This window comes from Malus sylvestris, chromosome 7 (genome assembly GCF_916048215.2).
Source record: "Malus sylvestris chromosome 7, drMalSylv7.2, whole genome shotgun sequence".
Classification (NCBI taxonomy): Eukaryota; Viridiplantae; Streptophyta; class Magnoliopsida; order Rosales; family Rosaceae; genus Malus; species Malus sylvestris.
This window is the reverse complement of record NC_062266.1, coordinates 7,571,018-7,592,291: the sequence shown is the minus strand read 5'-3', so window position 1 is coordinate 7,592,291 and position 21,274 is coordinate 7,571,018. Positions and strand designations below refer to the sequence as shown.

The 21,274-nt window shown below is 39.0% G+C and overlaps 3 protein-coding genes and 2 pseudogenes across 3 annotated transcripts; 2 read left to right on the top strand and 3 right to left on the bottom strand.

The window, feature by feature from the left end:
- The first annotated feature begins 46 nt into the window (after positions 1-46).
- LOC126628036 (5-oxoprolinase 1) lies at positions 47-5,207 on the top strand. Its single transcript, XM_050297610.1, has 2 exons — positions 47-203; positions 1,157-5,207. The coding sequence occupies exon 2, from the start codon at positions 1,189-1,191 to the stop codon at positions 4,990-4,992; it is 3,804 nt and encodes a 1,267-aa protein (XP_050153567.1). The 5' UTR covers positions 47-203; positions 1,157-1,188; the 3' UTR covers positions 4,993-5,207.
- A 116-nt stretch (positions 5,208-5,323) lies between these two features.
- Positions 5,324-7,091, top strand: LOC126628039 (uncharacterized). Its single transcript, XM_050297611.1, has one exon. The coding sequence runs from the start codon at positions 6,149-6,151 to the stop codon at positions 6,671-6,673; it is 525 nt and encodes a 174-aa protein (XP_050153568.1). The 5' UTR covers positions 5,324-6,148; the 3' UTR covers positions 6,674-7,091.
- An 87-nt stretch (positions 7,092-7,178) lies between these two features.
- On the bottom strand, positions 7,179-8,718 carry LOC126628037 (BTB/POZ domain-containing protein At3g03510-like; annotated as a pseudogene).
- An 871-nt stretch (positions 8,719-9,589) lies between these two features.
- LOC126630055 (uncharacterized) lies at positions 9,590-12,013 on the bottom strand. Its single transcript, XM_050300223.1, has 4 exons — positions 11,701-12,013; positions 11,484-11,614; positions 11,363-11,416; positions 9,590-9,643 (listed from the first exon to the last, which is right to left on the bottom strand). The coding sequence occupies exons 1-4, from the start codon at positions 11,945-11,947 to the stop codon at positions 9,590-9,592; spliced, it is 486 nt and encodes a 161-aa protein (XP_050156180.1). The 5' UTR covers positions 11,948-12,013.
- Positions 12,014-16,508: 4,495 nt separating this feature from the next.
- Positions 16,509-20,149, bottom strand: LOC126630054 (uncharacterized; annotated as a pseudogene).
- Between the last annotated feature and the right edge of the window lie 1,125 nt (positions 20,150-21,274).

Sequence of the window (21,274 nt, the reverse complement as noted above, 5' to 3'; positions counted from 1 at the left end):
GTGTCAACAAATCACACAAGTCACAGGCTTGGCCGAGGCTCCTTGAGCCCAGCAGACATGGACTTTACCGAGTTTGGGACCCAAATAAATCTCGTTTATTGGTGCTAGCCTAGCCAGCTCCAACTCAAGTGCACCCAGTTGACTGAACGATTTACGCATCTGCTCTCCATTTCTTCCTCAACAACGCCATACATACCAGACGAGTACGTCTCTTAATTACCTTAATTGTTTCTCAATAATTCATCGTTTTAGTTTCTGGGTATTCATAGTTTGTCAGGTTTGACAAATGGGTTCTGATTGTTTATCGTTTTCTCCTGCTTTGGTTCTTGGTTTCGTAGATTCTGTATATTTCGTACTTTGTATTAGAATTTCGTAGCTTTTAGAAATATGGATGTGGGAAAGTTGATTTATTTTTCTCTGATTCTTAAATTTCCATCACAGTACGAGTTGGATATCGTTAATCGTTAGGACTATTGCAAAAATGTATAAGGGGTGAGTAAGGAGATATGGTTTCTGGAGCAGCGATGGTAGGGAGAGATGGTGGAAAGCTAGGAAGCAGGTTGGAAGTGATGATATTGACGAGTGAATGATTGAGATCAGCTAAACTAAAACTAAAAGCAACTATATACGAGTTCTTTACAGGATTTCCCATTTGTGTTGAGTCCACAAATCAGAATATTGCGTAGCGGATTCGGTCAAATGTGATTAATGATTTCCTGGAAGGAAATCTAGATTGACTTCTTTGGAAATTGTGTCTTCGGTTTTGGTTTATGGTTCCAGACGGTTACTTGTTATCGGCAAGTTTGGACTCAAATTTGAAATAAGTTTTAGATGGACTTGTTTGTCTCTCGTTGTGGCTGTTTTGAGTGCGTTAAAATGGGATGTGATGCACTCTGCTGTGATTAGTAATTAGTTCAAGTTTAATGGATTATAAGCCTACAAATATATTCACTATTTTTAGTCTAAGTTTATGGAGTTGCAGAAGATTGTTATTTGTAGATTATATAAACCCTGTGTTATCAACTGAACCTTTTCTTTACCTTTGGGGTTTGTATTGCATGCACCGTCCATTATGATCTTTGGGGTTCAGTTGATGTCAAATTTATTGTTGCAATTGATCATATCTATTTTGTTCTGTTTGGTTTTTCATCTGTAGGTTATTCGCAACTTTAATCTCTTAGCATCGAAATGGGGAGTGTCAATGACGACAAGCTCAGATTTTGCATTGACAGAGGGGGAACCTTCACTGATGTCTATGCTGAGATCCCAGGTCAGCCTGATGGACGGGTTTTAAAACTTTTGTCTGTAGATCCATCAAACTACGACGATGCTCCTGTCGAAGGAATTCGGAGGATTCTTGAAGAGTTTACGGGGAAGAAAATTCCCCGTGCTTCAAAAATTCCCACTGATAAGATAGAGTGGATAAGAATGGGTACGACTGTAGCAACTAATGCACTTTTGGAAAGAAAAGGGGAAAGGATTGCTCTTTGTGTGACTCGAGGTTTTCGTGATTTGCTTCAGATTGGCAACCAGGCTCGTCCCAAGATATTTGACCTCACTGTATCAAAACCATCAAACCTTTATGAGGAGGTTATTGAAGTTGATGAGAGAGTTGAGCTTGCTCGTGATAATGAAGATTCTTCTTCTTCACCATCATTAGTTAAGGGGATTTCTGGTGAGATGGTTAGAGTTGTAAAGCCTATTGATGTAGAAACTTTGAAACCGTTACTCCAAGGTTTGTTGAAGAAGGGCATTAGCTGTTTGGCTGTTGTGTTAATGCATTCATATACTTACCCACAACATGAAGTAGCGGTTGCAAGCCTAGCGGAGAATTTGGGCTTCAGACATGTGTCCTTATCTTCAGCGTTGACACCCATGGTTCGAGCTGTTCCTCGGGGTCTAACAGCTAGTGTTGATGCATATTTGACGCCAGTAATTAAAGAGTATCTAACAGGGTTTATGTCAAAATTTGATGAAGGGGTGGAGAAGGTGAATGTTTTGTTTATGCAATCTGATGGTGGACTTGCACCAGAAAGTCGATTTTCAGGGCATAAAGCTGTTTTATCTGGTCCTGCTGGTGGGGTTGTGGGTTACTCACAAACACTTTTTGGGCTTGAAACTGAGAAACCTCTCATTGGGTTTGACATGGGTGGCACATCTACAGATGTGAGCCGTTATGCTGGGACTTATGAACAAGTCCTGGAAACCCAGATTGCAGGTACCATAATACAAGCACCTCAGCTTGACATAAGTACAGTAGCTGCTGGTGGTGGATCAAAGTTGAAGTTCCAGTTTGGATCTTTCCGGGTAGGACCGGAATCAGTGGGTGCACATCCTGGTCCAGTATGTTACCGGAAAGGTGGGGAGTTGGCAGTTACAGATGCAAACTTAGTTCTCGGATATGTAATTCCTGATTATTTCCCACCAATATTTGGGCTCAATGAAGATGAGCCTCTAGATATCAAGGCAACAAGAGACAAGTTTGCAAACCTTGCAAGCCAAATAAATTCCTACCGGAAAAGCCAGGATCCATCTGCAAAGGACATGACAGTGGAGGACATTGCACTGGGATTTGTAAATGTTGCCAATGAGACTATGTGCCGTCCGATAAGGCAGTTAACGGAGATGAAGGGCCATGAAACAAGGAACCATGCCCTTGCTTGCTTTGGAGGTGCTGGGCCTCAGCATGCCTGTGCAATTGCTAGATCATTGGGTATGAAAGAAGTACTTATACACAGATTTTGTGGAATCTTAAGTGCTTATGGGATGGGATTGGCAGATGTTGTAGAAGACGCACAGGAGCCTTACTCTGCAGTTTACAGTCTTAAATCTGTCGAGGAAGCCTCTCACAGGGAAGCTACTTTATTGAATCAAGTAAAGAAGAAGCTGCACGATCAAGGTTTTAAAGATGAAAACATGACAACAGAGACATATCTGAATTTGAGATATGAAGGTACGGACACCTCAATCATGGTTAAGAAACGAATTTCTGAAGATGGGAGAGGATTTAACTATGATATTGACTTTGTGGAACTATTCCAGCAGGAGTATGGTTTTAAATTACTGAATAGGAATATCCTAAAATGTGATGTTAGGGTTCGTGGGGTAGGTGTCACTAATATATTGAAGCCCCTGCCTGTGGAATCTACCTCATGTTCTCCTAAAGTTGAAGGTAATTACAAGGTTTATTTTGGGAGTGGGTGGCAGGAAACACCTCTATACAAGCTTGAGAAACTCGGGTATGGGCATATCTTGCCTGGCCCGGCAATAATCATGAATGGGAATAGTACTGTAATAGTAGAACCTAAATGTAAAGCTATAATAACCAAATATGGTAACATTAGAATTGAAATTGACTCTACTCCAAGCACCATGAAAGTAGCGGACAAAGTTGCTAATGTTGTGCAGCTCTCAATCTTCAATCATAGATTTATGGGTATAGCCGAACAGATGGGAAGGACCCTGCAGAGAACTTCCATATCAACCAATATCAAGGAGCGGCTAGATTTCTCTTGTGCCCTCTTTGGACCTGATGGGGGACTAGTTGCCAATGCCCCTCATGTCCCTGTGCATTTAGGAGCAATGTCCAGTACTGTCCGGTGGCAGATCAATTACTGGGGTGACAACTTGGATGAAGGAGATGTTTTGGTCACCAATCATCCTTGTGCCGGAGGTAGTCATCTTCCTGATATAACTGTTATTACCCCTGTATTTGATAATGGAAGGCTGGTGTTTTTTGTGGCGAGTAGAGGGCATCATGCAGAGATTGGGGGTATTACTCCTGGAAGCATGCCACCTTTTTCCAAATCTATATGGGAAGAAGGGGCTGCCATAAAAGCATTCAAGCTTGTGGAAAAGGGAATTTTTCAAGAAGAAGGGATCATTCGACTTCTTCGATTCCCCTGTTCTGATGAATTGGTTCAAAAGATCCCAGGCACTCGCAGGATTCAAGATAATCTGTCAGATCTTCGAGCTCAAGTAGCTGCGAACCAGAGGGGAATTACACTTATCAAAGAGCTTATTGAGCAGTATGGTTTGGACACTGTTCAGGCTTACATGACCTATGTACAGCTAAATGCAGAAGAAGCAGTGAGAGAAATGCTTAAGTCTGTTGCTGCGAGAGTTTTATCTCAGTCGGCTAGTTCTGGAGATCAGAGTTCTGTTACTATTGAAGAAGAGGATTACATGGATGATGGATCCGTTATTCATTTGAAACTTACAATTGATTCTGTTAAAGGGGAAGCAAATTTTGATTTCAGTGGAACCAGTCCGGAAGTATATGGGAATTGGAATGCTCCAGAAGCCGTAACTGCTGCAGCAGTTATATACTGTCTTCGCTGCTTGGTGGATGTTGACATTCCTCTAAATCAAGGTTGTTTGGCTCCTGTGAAAATCTATATTCCACCAGGCTCTTTCCTTTCTCCAAGTGATAAGGCTGCTGTCGTGGGTGGTAACGTTCTCACTTCTCAGAGAATAACTGACGTTGTGCTTACTGCATTCCAAGCTTGTGCTTGTTCACAGGGTTGTATGAATAATCTCACTTTTGGGGATAATACATTTGGTTATTATGAAACAATCGGAGGTGGGAGTGGAGCTGGTCCAACTTGGGATGGGACGAGTGGAGTGCAGTGTCATATGACCAATACCCGAATGACTGATCCAGAAATTTTTGAACAGAGATATCCTGTTCTTTTGCATAAATTTGGCCTGAGAGAGAACAGCGGTGGAGTTGGGTATCATAGAGGGGGTGATGGGCTTGTAAGGGAGATAGAGTTCAAGCGCCCAATTGTTGTGAGCATTCTTTCAGAGAGGCGTGTTCACGCACCAAGGGGGTTGAAAGGAGGGAAAGATGGTGCTCGGGGGGCTAACTTCCTAATCACAAAAGATAAGCGAAGGGTTTATCTTGGCGGGAAGAACACGGTTGAAGTGCAGTCGGGGGAAATTCTTCAGATTTTAACTCCTGGTGGTGGTGGATGGGGCTCTCCTCGTTGATGCCGAGTCTTGATATGTCTAGCATGTTTCTCTTTACATCACTATCTGGTAAGATTTTAGTATTTGTGGTCACCTTCATGTTTTCCAGTTGATACTTGGTAAATTTGATTTCCAAATAAATCCGTCGTGATAAAAAATTTGAGAGAACATATCATAAATTTGATACTGCAGCTATTCCATTTGATGTTGTTAATGAAATAAAATTCAGTTACCAACCTTTTACTTTCATCTGCTAAACTTAGTTACTCTACTAATTCTTTTTGTCAAACCTTTCATTGTTTGGTGTTTTTTTATCCAACGATTTCTTGTCAATGAGAATTGGACTCAGAACCTCCTCCGGATTTGGTTCCTTTGCATTCATGCTACGGAGCTGCATACTCAGTTGCCTCTTTTGTTTCCCGGTGTCGTGGCCGCCATAATTGGAATGTAGTTGTGCCGAGTTTGCTATTTAACGTTCTAGCAAGCGATGTAAATATTTTTAATTCACATCTAACGAAAGGTCCTATATAAAAGGCTCAGACCTCCTTCGTCGAGTAAAGTTCAAATTTTGTGTCACTAGACCAAATGTTCAATGATTCGTTTTGTCAAACTTTATTTAACAAAACAAACCTCTCTACATTATTGTTTCTCTTCACCATCTCTTGGGGAGTTTGGAGGTAGTTGGCAATTGTAGAAGGTCCTAGAAAGTCAAAAAGCAAATAAGACCAGTTCTGTTAGTTCAACTAACATAACAAGACCGAAAGCATAAAATTTAGGACAGTCACTTCCTCTCTCTTCTAATATCGCCTTACATAAAATAAAAAGTAGCGAAAAAAACGTAAAAATACAAAAAGAGCATTTTCGTCGTCGTCGTTATTTCTTTTTAACTCTGTTAAGGTAGGTGATTTGTACATAAATAAAACAATTAATCAGTTTATAACAATGCCTTGCGGTTACAAACCAGCCCCGCTTTCACCGCTCTGTTTTGAAACCTTCCCACCACCGGATATATCCTCCATAATTCCCATCCACCACTTTGTTGGATTCCGGCAACAACTTGACTCGATCTAACAAAAAAAAATCAACAAAGAGAGACAAGAACAATTACACAGAACTCTGAAAACATTGTCGGTCGCGCCGCAGAAGAAGGATCATTGTCTCTTTTTCTTTACCTTCGATGGAGGAAAAGAAAGGAGATGCTAGAGTCTCTGTCATCTCCGGTCTCTTCTTCGTCTGCATTATCGCAGGCGGAGTATTTCTTTTCCTTTACATGCTTCTACCCGAAGAAAAAACCCAACCATGGTACCCCTTTGTAGGAATGGTGCTTGTGGCTATTCCATGGGCATTTTGGATCATGACATGTCTCTACAGATGCTTTAGGCCCGCCGGGGCCATGCATACCGGGGACAGCGGTCGCTATGCCAAGGCAGGCAGCAGCCGGGCAGCCACCATCCCCACCACGAGCGGCGCATTGACAGCTGGCAATGCATCATCTGCGGACTCCCCTTTTCATTCACCTGATGGTGACCGAAGGGTACAGTTTGCCGGGGTTGTTGTAATGGGGAACGAAGATGAGGGTGGACGCGGAGGCCAGAACGGAAACGACAACCATCATCAAGCCATAGACATGGAACATCATGATACGATCAATGATTCAGTTGGTTCTACGGATAGTGAAATGCCGTTGAGATTAATGGTGTGATTTCTTTTTATAATGGTATGAATGTTGCCGAGTAGCGCTGTGCTGGTAGTCGATATATATCTCCGCCCCCCTGCAAATGGACTAGTCTCGTGGCAACTGCCATGGAATGGCAAGAATCATATGCAACTATGTATAACATCCTTCTCCTGCCACGGGGAACGAAAGCTCGAGGACGATTAAGTATATGGGGAGGTGAGTATGGAGTTTATTCTTGGTGTGAGTGTGACCGTGTTAATGTTGTCTGAAGAAAGCAGGAAAATATTTTAGAGGTAAACTGGAACCATGTAAAGTCTTTCCCAACAATGATCATACGTGTAGTTTGATGCTAGAAAGTGAAGTAACTAAAGAGGAACGGTTTTCTTTGTTGTAATTTGATTTTCTTAAGCTTATTAGCATAATGTAAGTTCAGATTGTCCAATTGCTCTTCTGTTTTTCGGGAACCTCGGTTTTCTAGTTGAGTTTTAACTTTCAAGAACACCAACTTCTTTCCTCATCTAACTCTCTCATTATGCATTTCAATGAATAGCTAGATATTTGGCAAACAAATCTAAGATGGAAGGAGAATCTACACGTCACACTCCATGTTTTGGATGCACCTTCTTCTTCTTCTTCTTCAATCGGCAGTTAGAATCGCACACGCTACTGATTCACCCCAACTTCTTCTCCATTTCTCTAGTGAAGCTGGTGTTCTCCTTCACCCTTATGCTCAATCTCCACAACCTGTTTCTCTTCTCTTTCCTCATCTTATAGCACTCTCTTTCAAGCTCCATCCCCTTTATGCTCATTTTCTGCATTTTGGATTCTCATTTTTCCCTCACCAACATCCAACTTTGCTTCATTCTCCTCTGCAGCCTGCTTTGTTGATCTTTCATCCGAACCCTGCACCTCCTTGATGATTGTAACCCACAGCTGCAACTGCCCTGCAAATAGAACCTGCACCACCACCCTCAGAGGCAACTTTTCATTTTTGGTAGCATGTTCACATGCTTCGGGCGACATTTCTTTAAATCCATACCTGCCACTTCCTCTTGTTCCATCTCTGTCAAGTTCCTGTGCTTATCTAAGTAGACATGAACTGCCCTGTATATTCCATTCAAGGTTCTTTGTATTCCCAACGATGCTGCATTTGACATCTCTGCTAATTCATCAAATGTATCTATCTTACCTATGTCACTGGCAACTTCAGCCAAGAATTCTTCAAATGAGTTCAGCTACTGCAACTAGCCCGGATATGTCTGAAGAAGTAAAACTCCCACAGAACACTTTCAGTATCCGCCTCAAACACCCAATCTCGTATTGCATTTCCTTGGAATAGCCTTGAGATGGTATCAAGAGGTCTTTGACTGTTGCCTGGTCCAGTTGGTTTCCAATTCTGATCTCTATCCCATTTCTACAGTCACAGCTCGCTTCCTTCCTAAAGAATAATGAAACGGAGAATAATGTGCATGGAAGTAGTCAAATGTCACGAGGCAACAGCCTCTCCACTGCTTCAAGTATTTCCCTTTGATGGTTCATCTTATCTTCCTCTCCACTGCTAGAGAAAATCCATTTCCTTGTATAGTCACAAAGCGATGCAGCCACGTACGGCAATGGAACTCCATGCTTATTCATTTTAAGGATGACAGGCTCATAGAGCCGGAGGGGACAGTGTTGTCAAAAGTCTTCCGATTGCCAATCAGCCTATAGCCTTCTTCGTCATCATCCTCACTATCGTCATATCAAATTCTTCATTGGCTGTCCAATAAGGCTGGGATTAGCTAGTGCCTTTTGAATGACAGACTCTATACAGGCATCGATTAAACCAAGCTTCACGGACCATTGGAGGAACATTTCTGTGGCTCGGAAAGCCTTGATAGTTTCATTCCAGCTAGGGAGGATTCTCCCTTGAAAATAAGAAAGTGCCCTACTTAACAGATTATTTTTGCTGTGGTTTTCAGTCTTTTCCAGGTAGTGAGATACACAAATGAGAGGTACAACATTCTCAGTGGACATCTGAATTTCATAGCCGTGGTAGAATCTGGCAACAAGCACAAGAGGGTCTGCGATTTCCGTTTGAGTAAGGCAGCAACTTTGGCTGATTTTTCAGCCAGAAGAACCTGCAAACTGTAGCTTTGATAAAACCGTATGTCCTTTTTGTACCAGCCATACAGAACAAAAGCATACATGATTAGATAGGGTTGTTTCAAATGCCAGTGTATATATGCATATTGTAATTTCAAATACTCCGCAATGTTTTGTGATTGAGGAAGGAAATATGGTTTCATATTACCCTTCTAGTAAAATTGGAAAAATATATAGAAGGTTAGCATGACCAATGCGGGAGAATGAGATAATTAGAACCGCTCACTCATTTTCAGAATTTTTTTTTTTTATTTTGAGAAAACAATACGATATTCATTGATGAAATTGAAAACACACAAAACTTGGGAGTAGAGTGCAAAAATGAACTAAAACCTTGCTGATGATTTCCAACTTTTTTTTATTGAACATCCATTCTTTTTCAAAGTTTAATCATGGCGCTTTGACTAAAGGCCATGTCAGCATATTTAATTTAATTTTCATGTAATTATTGTGTTTTTTTAAACCAAAATGCCATATATTGATTTTCAAACTTGTCTTTTTAGTTGTAGGTTTTATTTTTGTTTCCTTATTTGCACGGACATTTTTAGTTACAAATTATTGGTGATTAATTTAGTCAACAAAATTCTCTGTTTTTTAAATCAAAATTATCTCTCTTTGTTTCCTTTTTCGGTCAAACTAGTAAAAATGTCCACGCATTGCTATGGGACTTGAATGCATCAACTTTAACCATATGAATAAGACACATTTAATTTGGAAAAAAAAATTCAATATAACCATGAACGAACAAAAGGGATAGATGAGTGAACGGTGTCGGTAAGATGAGCAGTTCGACTTTTACATAACCAAGTTGATGACAAAAGATATAGTTGCAAAAAATGCTATGTTTCCCTAAGAAACAGAAGCAACATGCATTTAACACTTATATTGCACTTCAAGTTAAGATGGAAAAATATATGTTCTACAGGTCAGACATGTGTTTTAACCAAGGAAGAAAATATCGGTGATATTGGAAATATCGGTAGTCCGAAAACACGGAAATATCGATGGAAATATCGGTAAAATATCGATATCGATAAAAATTACATGGAAACCACGGAAATTGTAAGAAAAACTTGGAAATTTTTATTGAAACTTTGTAGGATGTTTATTTAGTCAATTATCTATTAGTTTATCACAAAAAATTGGAAGGAAATGCATTGCATGATGGATTTAACATTATCAAGTTGATTATATAGCGATCTGACAAACATTATGAGTGTAGAAAATATGTAGTAATTAATGAAAGAAGTCTAAACACACCATAATCATTTATATATAATGAATTAGTACAATATTTTACACTTTAGTACCACATAGAGTTCCTATGAGGTTCAAATTTGTCACTATCTTCATCATCTCTATGTGTAGAATGAGTGTATTGTGAAGAGTAGTTATCAAATGATAAATCCCCAAAATAGTTTTGCATGTAATTGTTAATATGCCACCCATATGGATCCGAGATTGGTTGAGGTTGTCCATAAGAAAAATCATTTGAAGATTGAGGCTGGGATTGTTTCCATGAGTCGCTCGATTCCATCCCAACAGGAATGGGATATGAAGGGTAGGGAAATGGTTGGTTATGAGTATAACCATAGTTACTACTTCCCAATCCAACAGAGTCTGAAGTTCTAGATAACGAGTCATCTTCTTGACTTGACAAAATCCCTTTGTCTCTTTCTCTGCGAGTATAGTCCTTCCCTATGGCACCAATTCCTGGTCCTGCCCGCCTACTGCCATGGTCATCATCCTGTGTTGCATGCGTGAAGTTTGCCTCACCAGTGAAGGGGCTCATATATCCGAGAGGTGGTGGTCCATAATAGTTTCCATATCCACCACCACTACCTCCAGCTCCACTACCTCCAGCTCCACTATGTCCTTCATCATTCCCACCTCCGGTGGTAGGTGAGTCTCCTGATCTTGTACTAGAGCTATCATTAGTATCAGCACGATGTTGTGGTTGTGTAGGATTGGAAAAATGTGGAATTCCAGTGTTGTTTGGTCTTGGGTGCAAAAGTTCTTCGAAAGAGTCAGCGCTGCTAGATCCCACCTCCTCCTCTAATACTCTTTCTACATTTATCCCTTCATTACGTGCTTCTTCAGCAACTCTGGGAGCTGGGTTGCCTTCATCATCATCTAAATGAAGAGGTCTAATCCATTGAAAAAGTTGGTTACCCTCCGTATCATCATCTTCACCAACAATATCAAACACATCTAGTGGGTCACCACGGTCGACATGATCGATTTCTGCTTCCTTATCTCGAATTTGAAGCTTCATGTTGTAGTAGCAATAAACTAATTTTTCCAAGCTACTATGAGCCAACTTATTTCTTTGCTTTGTGTGTATGAGTGCAAATGTGCTCCAATTTCTTTCACAAGCAGATGAGGAAGCTGTTTGTGATAATACTTTTATTGCTAACTTTCTCACAGTTGGTGCATCGGTCCCATACATGATCCACCATTCAGCTACAATGAAAAATAATGTTGATAAGCCTAATAACTCCAACAAATTCTATTATAAACTTATAGTGAAATATGTTTATACTCACTAGGAGACATATTTGGTCGAGCAGCAACTGATGTTGGTTCTCCAAATGTTCTTCTTGCATCTTTAAACCATGTTAGCTGAATACAATAAATTGTGTTAGTTTAATCCAACAAAGTAATTATTATAATTTAAGTAATTGTGTACCTCATTTCCAAATTGGCCAACTGCTGGTGATGCAGGGTCTAATTTAGAGTATACATTATGTACAACACGTATAAGGTTACCATCATCTCCAACACCGGGTCTGTATTGGTATCGGGTATTCAAATAATATGCTGTTCAAAGAAACACATACTCTAATAAGATAAATAATACTTATGCAACTAAAGAAATGAATTGCAAATTATGACATAATTTATACCTGCTGCATGCAAATCGTGGTATAATGTTTTATACCATCGGTCTTCAATTATTTTTACGACCCACCTTGCACCATGTTTTCTTTCCAATTCATCATTCACTACACGCATCAACTCATATACTGCCCCCATAGTAGGATACACTTCTGTGTCAACGATCCGTAAAACTTTGTAAAGAGGTTCAAACACTTGACACACATGTTCTGTTTGACTCCAAAAAGCATGATCAAGCACTATACTTTCCACCATACGACCTGTATTTGAGCGGCTGAAATTGTGGTTGGCCCAATCGTCACTAGTGAATAGTTACTTCAACCCTGCTTTCTTCTTGAGTAGGCTGTTTAATGCAATATAGTTGGTGGCGAATCGAGTGGTAGCTGGACGAATAATTTCTCCTCTGCAAAATTCACGCATCTTTGCCAACAACCAACCGTGATTGTAAATATAATTTGTGATCGTTCTAGCTCTTTTGACCACAGTAGCAACATTCTCTCTCTTCCCCATTGCCTCAAACATAAGATCAATACAATGTGCTGCACATGATGTCCAAAACACATTATGATGCTTCATTAACTTTTTTCCAGCTTTGACAAATGCAGAACCGTTGTCGGTCACGACTTGGACAACATTATGCTCTCCCACCTCCATGATTGCATCCCTCAATAATTTGTAAATATACTTGTAATTATTTATATGGTCTGAAGCATCAACAGACTTCAAAAAAATTGTCTTTCCCTTGGAGTATACCATGAAGTTGATGATAGATAATCTGGTCGGGCCGGTCCATCCGTCACACATGATTGTGCAACCATTAGTTTCCCACTTTGACCTCAACTTGTTAACATACTCGCCAATGTCTTTATACTCCATATCCAAATATTTGTTTCTTATCTCATAGGGAGTGGGAGGTTGTACTCCAACACCGGCCTGTTGACATCCCACTACCATATTTTTGAAATGATGTGATGATGCCTTCGCAGCAGGGACATTTTCATAGATAAAGAACTTGCTAATTAGACGCCCTATTCCCTCCTTCACATTACCTCCCTTGAAATAACTCCAAACACTCTTTTGACGTGCGTTGGATGACTTATATAAACTTGGGGCTATTGGTGGTGTTGGTTGTGATTCTCTAAGACTGCCTCCCCGTCTCATTTGTGCACCACCACTTGTCCCGGAACCTTGTCCCCTATTAGGAATTTTATGAAGGTGTTCTCTTTCCCATGCTGACTGTTTGGAGGCACGTAATGCTTGTTTCAAACTACGTCGTTCTTCAGGTCCCATGTCATCATCACATTCGTCCTCATCGTCATCATCATCACTGTCAACCGCTTGGCCATAGACTTCTCCCCGTAGCCCAGCTCGAATATTTTCCATTCCTTGTGTCATCTTTTCCTTCTGCTGTTTTTTATTTTTTAATAATGTGCTGATGAATGCCTTCACTTCTGGGGGGACACTATCGCATCGTTGGACATTTTTTGCTGGATCTAATCCACTAAGATGGTACTTAAGTCGTGTCACTCCACCACTCTTCATTACCTGACCACAATATTTGCAAATTGTGCCATGTTTGTTTCCGTCTATTGGGTCGCCATGTTCTCATGCTGGATCACGTTTACTAGCTCCACTAGACATCTTAAACGCACCTACATTTATTTTTCATGAAAATTAGACAAAAGAATTAAATAATAAAGTTTTTTAAGAGAACCTAAATAATAAAGTTATTCTACAGAAGAATACAATATGAAGTAAAGAAAATGATTGTAAAAATTTAAGTAATTAAAAAAATAATATGGAATAATAAAACCTAATATTAATGAATAATAATCCAATTTGATAAAAAAATAATCCTAATATAAATGATGAATAATATTCCTTTTTGATAATAATCCTAATATAAATAATCCTACTATAAATGATGATAATTATGTTTCATGAAAATAATCCTAATATAAAACATAGTGATGAATAATATTCCTTTTTGATAATAATCCAATTTAATAATAATCCACTTTAATAATAATCCAATTTAATGAATAATCCAATTTGATAATAAAAAAAAACCTAATATTAATGAATAATCCAATTTGATAATAAAAAAAACCTAATATTAATGAATAAAAATGAATAATTCGTTTTTTTTCCCTAAGTTTTGGACCTTTTGGTTCAACCCAACCCAACCCAAGTGTGGTTATGTTTGAGAATTGGGCCTAAGGTCAAGTTTGGAGAGTACATTGAGCGGGCTTTAATGAATAGTCCAATTTGATAATAAGCCAATTTAATGAATAATCCAATTTAATGAATAATAATCCAATTTTATAATAATCTAATTTAATGAATAATAATCCAATTTGATAATAAAAAAACCTAATATTAATGAATAATAATCCTATTTGATAATAAAACCTAATATTAATAAAATAATAAATAACATTAAACATATTAAAATTATCCTAGGGAATAATTATACAACATTACTTAATTACTTACAAAAATTAACAAGTAATTGTTAACATTACTTAACTACTTACAAAAATTAACATGCAAGTATTAATTACTTAAAAAAATTAACATACGAGTCCACACAAATTTATTTGTTGTTGTATAAATTACAATAATATAAATATAAGTTTGTAAACTTACTTTAAATATGGAACCCTTTGTGTTCAAGATTTGGAATGGATCTGGAATGGCTTTGAAAATGGTAAGGGAAATAAAATAATAAATAACATTAAACATATTAAAATAATCCTAGGGAATAATTATACAACATTACTTAATTACTTAAAAAAAATTAACATGTAATTGTTAACATTACTTAATTACCTACAAAAATTAACATGCAAGTATTAATTACTTAAAAAAATTAACATACGAGTCCATACAAATTTATTTGTTGTTGTATAAATTACAATAATATAAATATAAGTTTGTAAACTTACCTTAAATATGGAACCCTTTGTGTTCAACCTTTGGAATGGATCTGGAATGACTTTGAAAATGGTAAGGGAAGAAGAAGAAACGAAATTGCTATGAGGGAATGCCTCTGATACTCCAACTCTCATAAGGTTTTGCACATGCTCTGAGGGAATATAAGTATATAACAGAGAGTGGAACATGGTTTTGCCTGTGAAAGCATATCACAGACTCACAGTGATACACGGTTTCATTATTAAAGTTCTATTATTCGTTGTCCATGGTCTGCAATTGTAAAAAGTGATTGAAAAATTAGTGAGGTGAGTCAGATGGGGTCAATCAACCACAGAGGCACACACACAGACATGCTATTATTCGTTGTCCATTGTCTACAATTGTAAAAAGTGATTGAATAATTCATGAGGTGAGTCAGATGGGTCACTCAACCACAGAGGCACACACACACAGAGACATGCCATCACACACGCACACAACACACGCACACATATCACACACGCATACGGCTCTCTCTTTCTCTCTCTCTCTTTCATTCTCAATCCTTCTCTCTTCTTCTCTGAGTCTGAGGCGCCGGACCTCTCTTCTCCCCCTTCTCCATTCGACCCACACCCACACACAGATCTCCCCCTTCTCCATCCTTCTCTCTTCTTCTCTGAGGCCCTCGATCATTCTCTCTTCTTCTCTGAGGCGCATGACCTCTATTCTCCCCCTTCTCCTTTCGACCCACACACACACATATCTCCCCCTTCTCGATCCTTCTCTCTTCTTCTCTGAGGCCCTCGATCATTCTCTCTTCTTCTCTGAGGCCTGACCTCTCTTCTCCCCCTTCTCCATTCGACCCACACACACACACATATCTCCCCCTTCTCCCACTCTCTCGATCCTTCGCTGCCGTTGATCGTGGGTCTGCCGAAGTCGAACTTGGCTCAGTCGTCTCTGGTGGTGCGCCGCTGAGCAAGGAGTTGGCCCAGTCATCGATATTTCAGGTGAGATTCCATTGAAAGTTTCAATTTGAAACCCTAAGCCCTAAACCGATATCACATATGTTGAATCGTTGATGCATGCGTGAAATTTGAAGCTTATATGTGAAATTTAAGTTAAAATTCATGTTTTTGCAAGGTTTTTGGGACGAAATGGGCTCGGGAACAGGCACACCATCTCCGGCGTTCTTCTCCGGCATCCGATATCGGAGTCCGATTGCACCGTTCAACGAAATTTCTCGATATTTCCAAAATATCGCGATATTATCGATAATATCGATAAATATCGCGATATTTGGACGAAAACCACACGGAAACCAGTTTAAATATCCATTACCCGAAAAATCGATATTATCGGTGATATTTCGCCGATAATATCGATATTTAAATCCATGGTTTTAACAACTAAACAAAAAAACAAAAAAAGTGTGTTCTTGTTTCAGCAGCTAATCTTTCAAGCACTAATGTTCAAAGCAAAAAAGATGCAAGATGCCTGTTCCATAAGTTACAGAAGAAACAAAAGGAAGATGCAGTCCACACACATTTTGTCCTTGCAGTTAAGGTGGCAAAATACATGTCCTCCAGGCTAGGCACCTGTTTAAGCAGTTAACAAAAAACAAAAAAAAACTGTTTTGCTGTCGTTTCAGCAAGTTTTCAAGCACACATGTTCAAAGGCAAAAACATGGAGAACGGCTTTGTATCAGTTGATAATGGAGACTGGGGTCATTCAATTTTTTTTTTTGTAGGCGGACATCTTCGGCACTATAGCAAAAAACATAAATCATAGTTTAGCAAACATTGGTATGACAGATGTTATGCAGGCGTGCGTGCGAAAAACAAATTGTAATTTACCTATCTTTGATTTTTTTTGGCTTGAGATTTTGTTTTGACTGCGGCTATCGGCTCTTGTTCGTGGGCTCAATCTTAGGGACAACCAGATTGTGGAATTCTCTAGCAATTCTAGCAGAATTGGTTGTCTCTGTTTGCCCGCTGCGAGGTTTTTTTGTTGTGAATGAAGGTACAATTTATAAGGCCAGAGAGAATCGTGATAGGCATCGAAAAGTGTGTGAAAGAGTGGTGCGAAAAGATTGGCTAACAGTTTTTGATAAGCGGCAAAAACATATGTATACCCAAGATAAGCAAGCATATTCATTAAGATTTACACATGAGACGATAATTGAGAGGAAAACTTTACCTGTCAGATTTGTCTGCTTGATTAAGGAACAACGCTCTCTTTGAAGTCTTGGCAGGTGCAACTGATTGAGGCTATTGATTTAGTCGCTGGGAAGGTGTCAATGGGGCGGGGGTCGCTTCACTCATAATTTGTTTTCCTGTGGTGGCAGCTGGCGTTTGTGGATCGATTGAAGCAATCGCTGGGTTCGAGGGCAGCTAATCTTGAAGCGGTCCATAAATGATGAAGTCTGTCTTCCGGAAGTCATTGTTTTGATTCCCAAAAGAGCTGAAATCTTTTTGCCTCGCTAAGCAATTTTTTCAGAGCCTGCGGCACCACGAAAAGATCCTCATATCTGTCATCTATCACCAAAGTGTGGCAAGAAACATAGTATCTTTTCGGTGTGCCTTCCTATCATGAGGAAGTTGTGCTGATTCATGCTACCTTTCATAATAAGATTTATTTTGAACCTATGCAAGGGTTGGATATTTTTATGTCAGGCAACCATTACTGCCAATATCAATATGAAACACCAGATTGCCAAAAACATCTCAATAAAAAATTTAGACAGAAAACCAATCTCCCTCCAGACATCACACAAATGAAAACAAAGTTTACCCAAATGAAAACAGTTTCACAAATCTCACATCTCTCATTCTTTCTAGATGGGATGCACATTGAATGCAAAACCATGGCAGAACCCGTGCTTAAATCAAATATATAGATAGTCAAATAAACCTCTGGATTTCAACACAGCTTAAAAAATTAGACAAACATAGATTCCAATTTCATCTTTCTCTACGCATTTTTTTCTTGTAACACTGTCGGGTACCAAACACCACCAAAATTGCCCTCACCGCCACACAAATATGCATAGTGACAGTGTGTGGGGCATATATAGAGCTGCAAAAATTGATTCAATCTACTACTCTTAAGGACACTCAAGCAATCAAATCCCTAATCACTCAAGCAATTGCAATCAAATCTCTAATCACTCAAGCAATCGAATTCAATATTTCTCAACAAATTAAATGCAAATAAAATACAAAAAATTATAAAAAGCAAATGAAAGTAATAAAGTTGCAAAACTGAGCAGAAGAAGTTCAAGATCCGATTGAAAAACATAGTAAGAGTATACCTTTTCAAATTGAAGGGGATCCATTGGATCCCAAACTAATAAACACGTGTAAATAGTTGAATAAGGAATCCCTAAAATCTGCAGCAACCAACAACCAACAACCAAATACATTCACATTAAACTCCATCAACATGACTTTGGAAACACCAAATGCCCTTTTGGAAAGCCTTGAATTGAATGTTGAACAACTCAATGCACCATTGTGGATAACGTAGCACACAATGAATTATTTAAACAGTTTCAACCACAAATGTAAGGAGTGAGAATAGTGAAACACATATATGATGTACACTTTCCTCCCGTTGTTTACAAAAAATGCACTACATTAATAAATATCCATGAGTGATAAGGGTTTGATGGCCCAACCCCTTTATAATCATCAAAGACACTCACTTTCCAGATGGGATGCACTACAAAAAATGCAATCGAATTCAATTTTTGTGTTAATTTCACATGCAATGATGAGGGTTCGATGGCCCGACATCTACAGCAAGTCCAACAATTGGAACTCCAAATACAAAGATGCTTTCTTTACAAAAACAACTTCCAATAAAAATCCATGAGTGTTCCAAAACTTTTATCAACCAAACACACTTCCATCCATATGTATATCAGAGTGAATTCAAGAGGTTGTAGATTGAGTCATGAAGTATAAAGATAAACTAAAAGACATTCTTCGTTATAGCAAAATTAACGATTGATAAACACAAAAAGGGCAGTTTCATAACACATGCACACCAATCTCTCTATTAAGTGCAAAGACATACGTAACGCAAGTTTTGTCATGCATTAAATCTTCTTGTTGCACAAAAGATTATAGGTATAAAAACATCATCAATCATCAATTTTATAATTGCAAGAAATTAAAAAATGACTAAGCAACTTAATATAACAGTTAGATGTAAAACATGTGAAAATGAAAATTACCATGGTTCGAGTAAACTGTTTAACAAACCATGTTCATTGCACTCAAACGATCCAGACATTTTCTTGACAGCTTTATGGCAGGACAGGCACGACTTGTACCACCAATCCCTAGTCAAATCGAATCCAACGACAGTCGCTTAGCATGCGAAACTTGCATTCTGTTATGGAATCACAGATAATGAAAGACATTTAACCATCACTTTGTAAACATGGAATATAAATGAATAAAGAAACAAAGCAAGAGATAGCCAAGGAAGATGCACCACTAAAATTCTATTATTAAAAAGATGCTATTTTTGTTAACAGGCTGGTGATAAGAAACTAACCTTGTGTAACACAGGATCAAGCAGAAGCAACTCATCAATCGTTTTGGACTCATAATTAGGACCGACAGCACGGCCCGTATACATCTCAACTGAGGTGGGCAGGATTCGAACAATTGATCTTAGATGCTCAAACCTGTTTCGTGTATGTTTAGGCTGAGAAAGATCAACTGAAGAAATATAAACGCCAAAGTTATTAAAGAAGGGTTGTCGATTTACTTTTGTTTGTATTGGGAGAACTGTGGAATGTCCGGATTGAAAACACAGACGGTCGATCCCGTGATTCTAAGAACAGGGTTTCCTATAGATAAAACATAACAATCAACAAACTGAAGCTTTAAGCTGCTAAATAAAGCCCGTTGGGGTATAACCTTGGTATTGTTTTACTTTAAGGCTTGTTAAAGCAACAAATACAGGTGGTAAAAGTGATTGTATTCCGTTGTCCTCAAAACTTGTTGCAGCTTCTCCATATAAGGTGATCCTAACTGTTTTGTCCCTGTAAGTTAAAAAAAAAAAGCGATGTTTTTTTATACGTCATAAATACGGCACCAAATGTGTAAATCGTAATCAGAACTTAACGCAAACAGGAATGACCTGATATTTTGCAGGTTAAGATTTCTCTTTTTCGCAATTCTTGTGTTTTGGACAGTGACCTCCTCAGTCGGCTGCACAACCGTTAAGCAACCAAATACATCTGCGAAGGATATTCAATGGTGGAAATGATTACACATCGAAGGCAACAAAAAAATTATAATGATGATTTCAGATTTTAGTGCAGCATTTAAAACTAAATTTGTTACCTGTAAGCTCAGCATCGTTGTTGATTCTCTTATGAAGCTGATCAAGGTCAATCAAATTGAACCACTGCTTTGGGATCTCCTGGTTTGTTTTGTCAATGGGAACGATTGCAGTTTTCCTGTTCAATTCAACCACGACGAAATTGAACAATTGCTTTGGGATTTCCTGTTCAATTACCATTGAAAATAACATGCCCAAGGAGAAATGGTTCACCCCAAACCTATCTTTGGCTAAATCAGGCATTTCATCTTCCAAATGGTTAAACCACCGTTGTGGGTTTCCTCTGATGAAGCATGAGGCATGGACACAATGGGCCAACGAGCTTGAGCCCACCTTTAAACAGCAGTGGATGAATAATGGAATTTATGAGCAATAATACTTTCCAAGACCACGGTTATTGCTAAGCCAAAGCTTCTCATAACGGCTCTTCTCTTTTGGAACTTGGGCACTAATACCTTTGACTTTAGGATGTGCCCTATGTCCCCGGCTATTCTGGATATGACGCAAGTCTTCGAGTTGAGGCCTTCGGGCAAAATCATAGATGTTACCCATAATTGGGTTCCTCCCTCTCGCCCAACTGCTAAAAGCTCGGGTAGCTCTGCCCCCTTTCTCAAAATGGAGTATAATTCCTCAACCTTCAAGAGCTACGGGACCTCATTCACATGTTTTATCCCATTTGCCAAGAATGAATTTGGCTCATCTTCTTCCAACGCCAACAGATATCAGGAACACATGTATTTCCTCCTCTACTAACTCAACAAACACGTATTGCCTAATAAATCTAAATGAGTGAAAGTGGAATGGATTCCTTTAGTAGAAGCATTTCATAATTTTGACGATGCAGCCACAGGCCCCTTCCTTCTTGCTCATCTCTATCATCTACTGTATGAGATTACCAAGGGTGAACCATTCGAAACTAACCTTAATGGTCCAACTTGGATGATTCAGCTTTGGCTTCAATGGTATTTCCCCAAGCTTCGGGCTCTTAACCTTGAATTTTCAGAATGAATGGCCCCTGCCCGAATACTTGTTAAGGCCTCTCTTACCAATCATTCCACCTTCTGTTGCTTGTTCTTCTTCAAAGTCTGTAGGACTCGGGCAGACCTGGAAGGAGGTTCTTCAGTGCTTAGGAGATATCCATGGTTCAGTGACCAAGCTTTCCAGGACGCTTTTGGTGAAAATGCTAGTCCCTTCTGTAGAGAAAGATTTATCAGCTGTATCCAGTCGAGGGACCTAACTTGGGGTGTGAAAAGCGACCGCTATGAGTGTGGGCTAGAAGTTTATCATCCAAACTTCTGTAGCAAG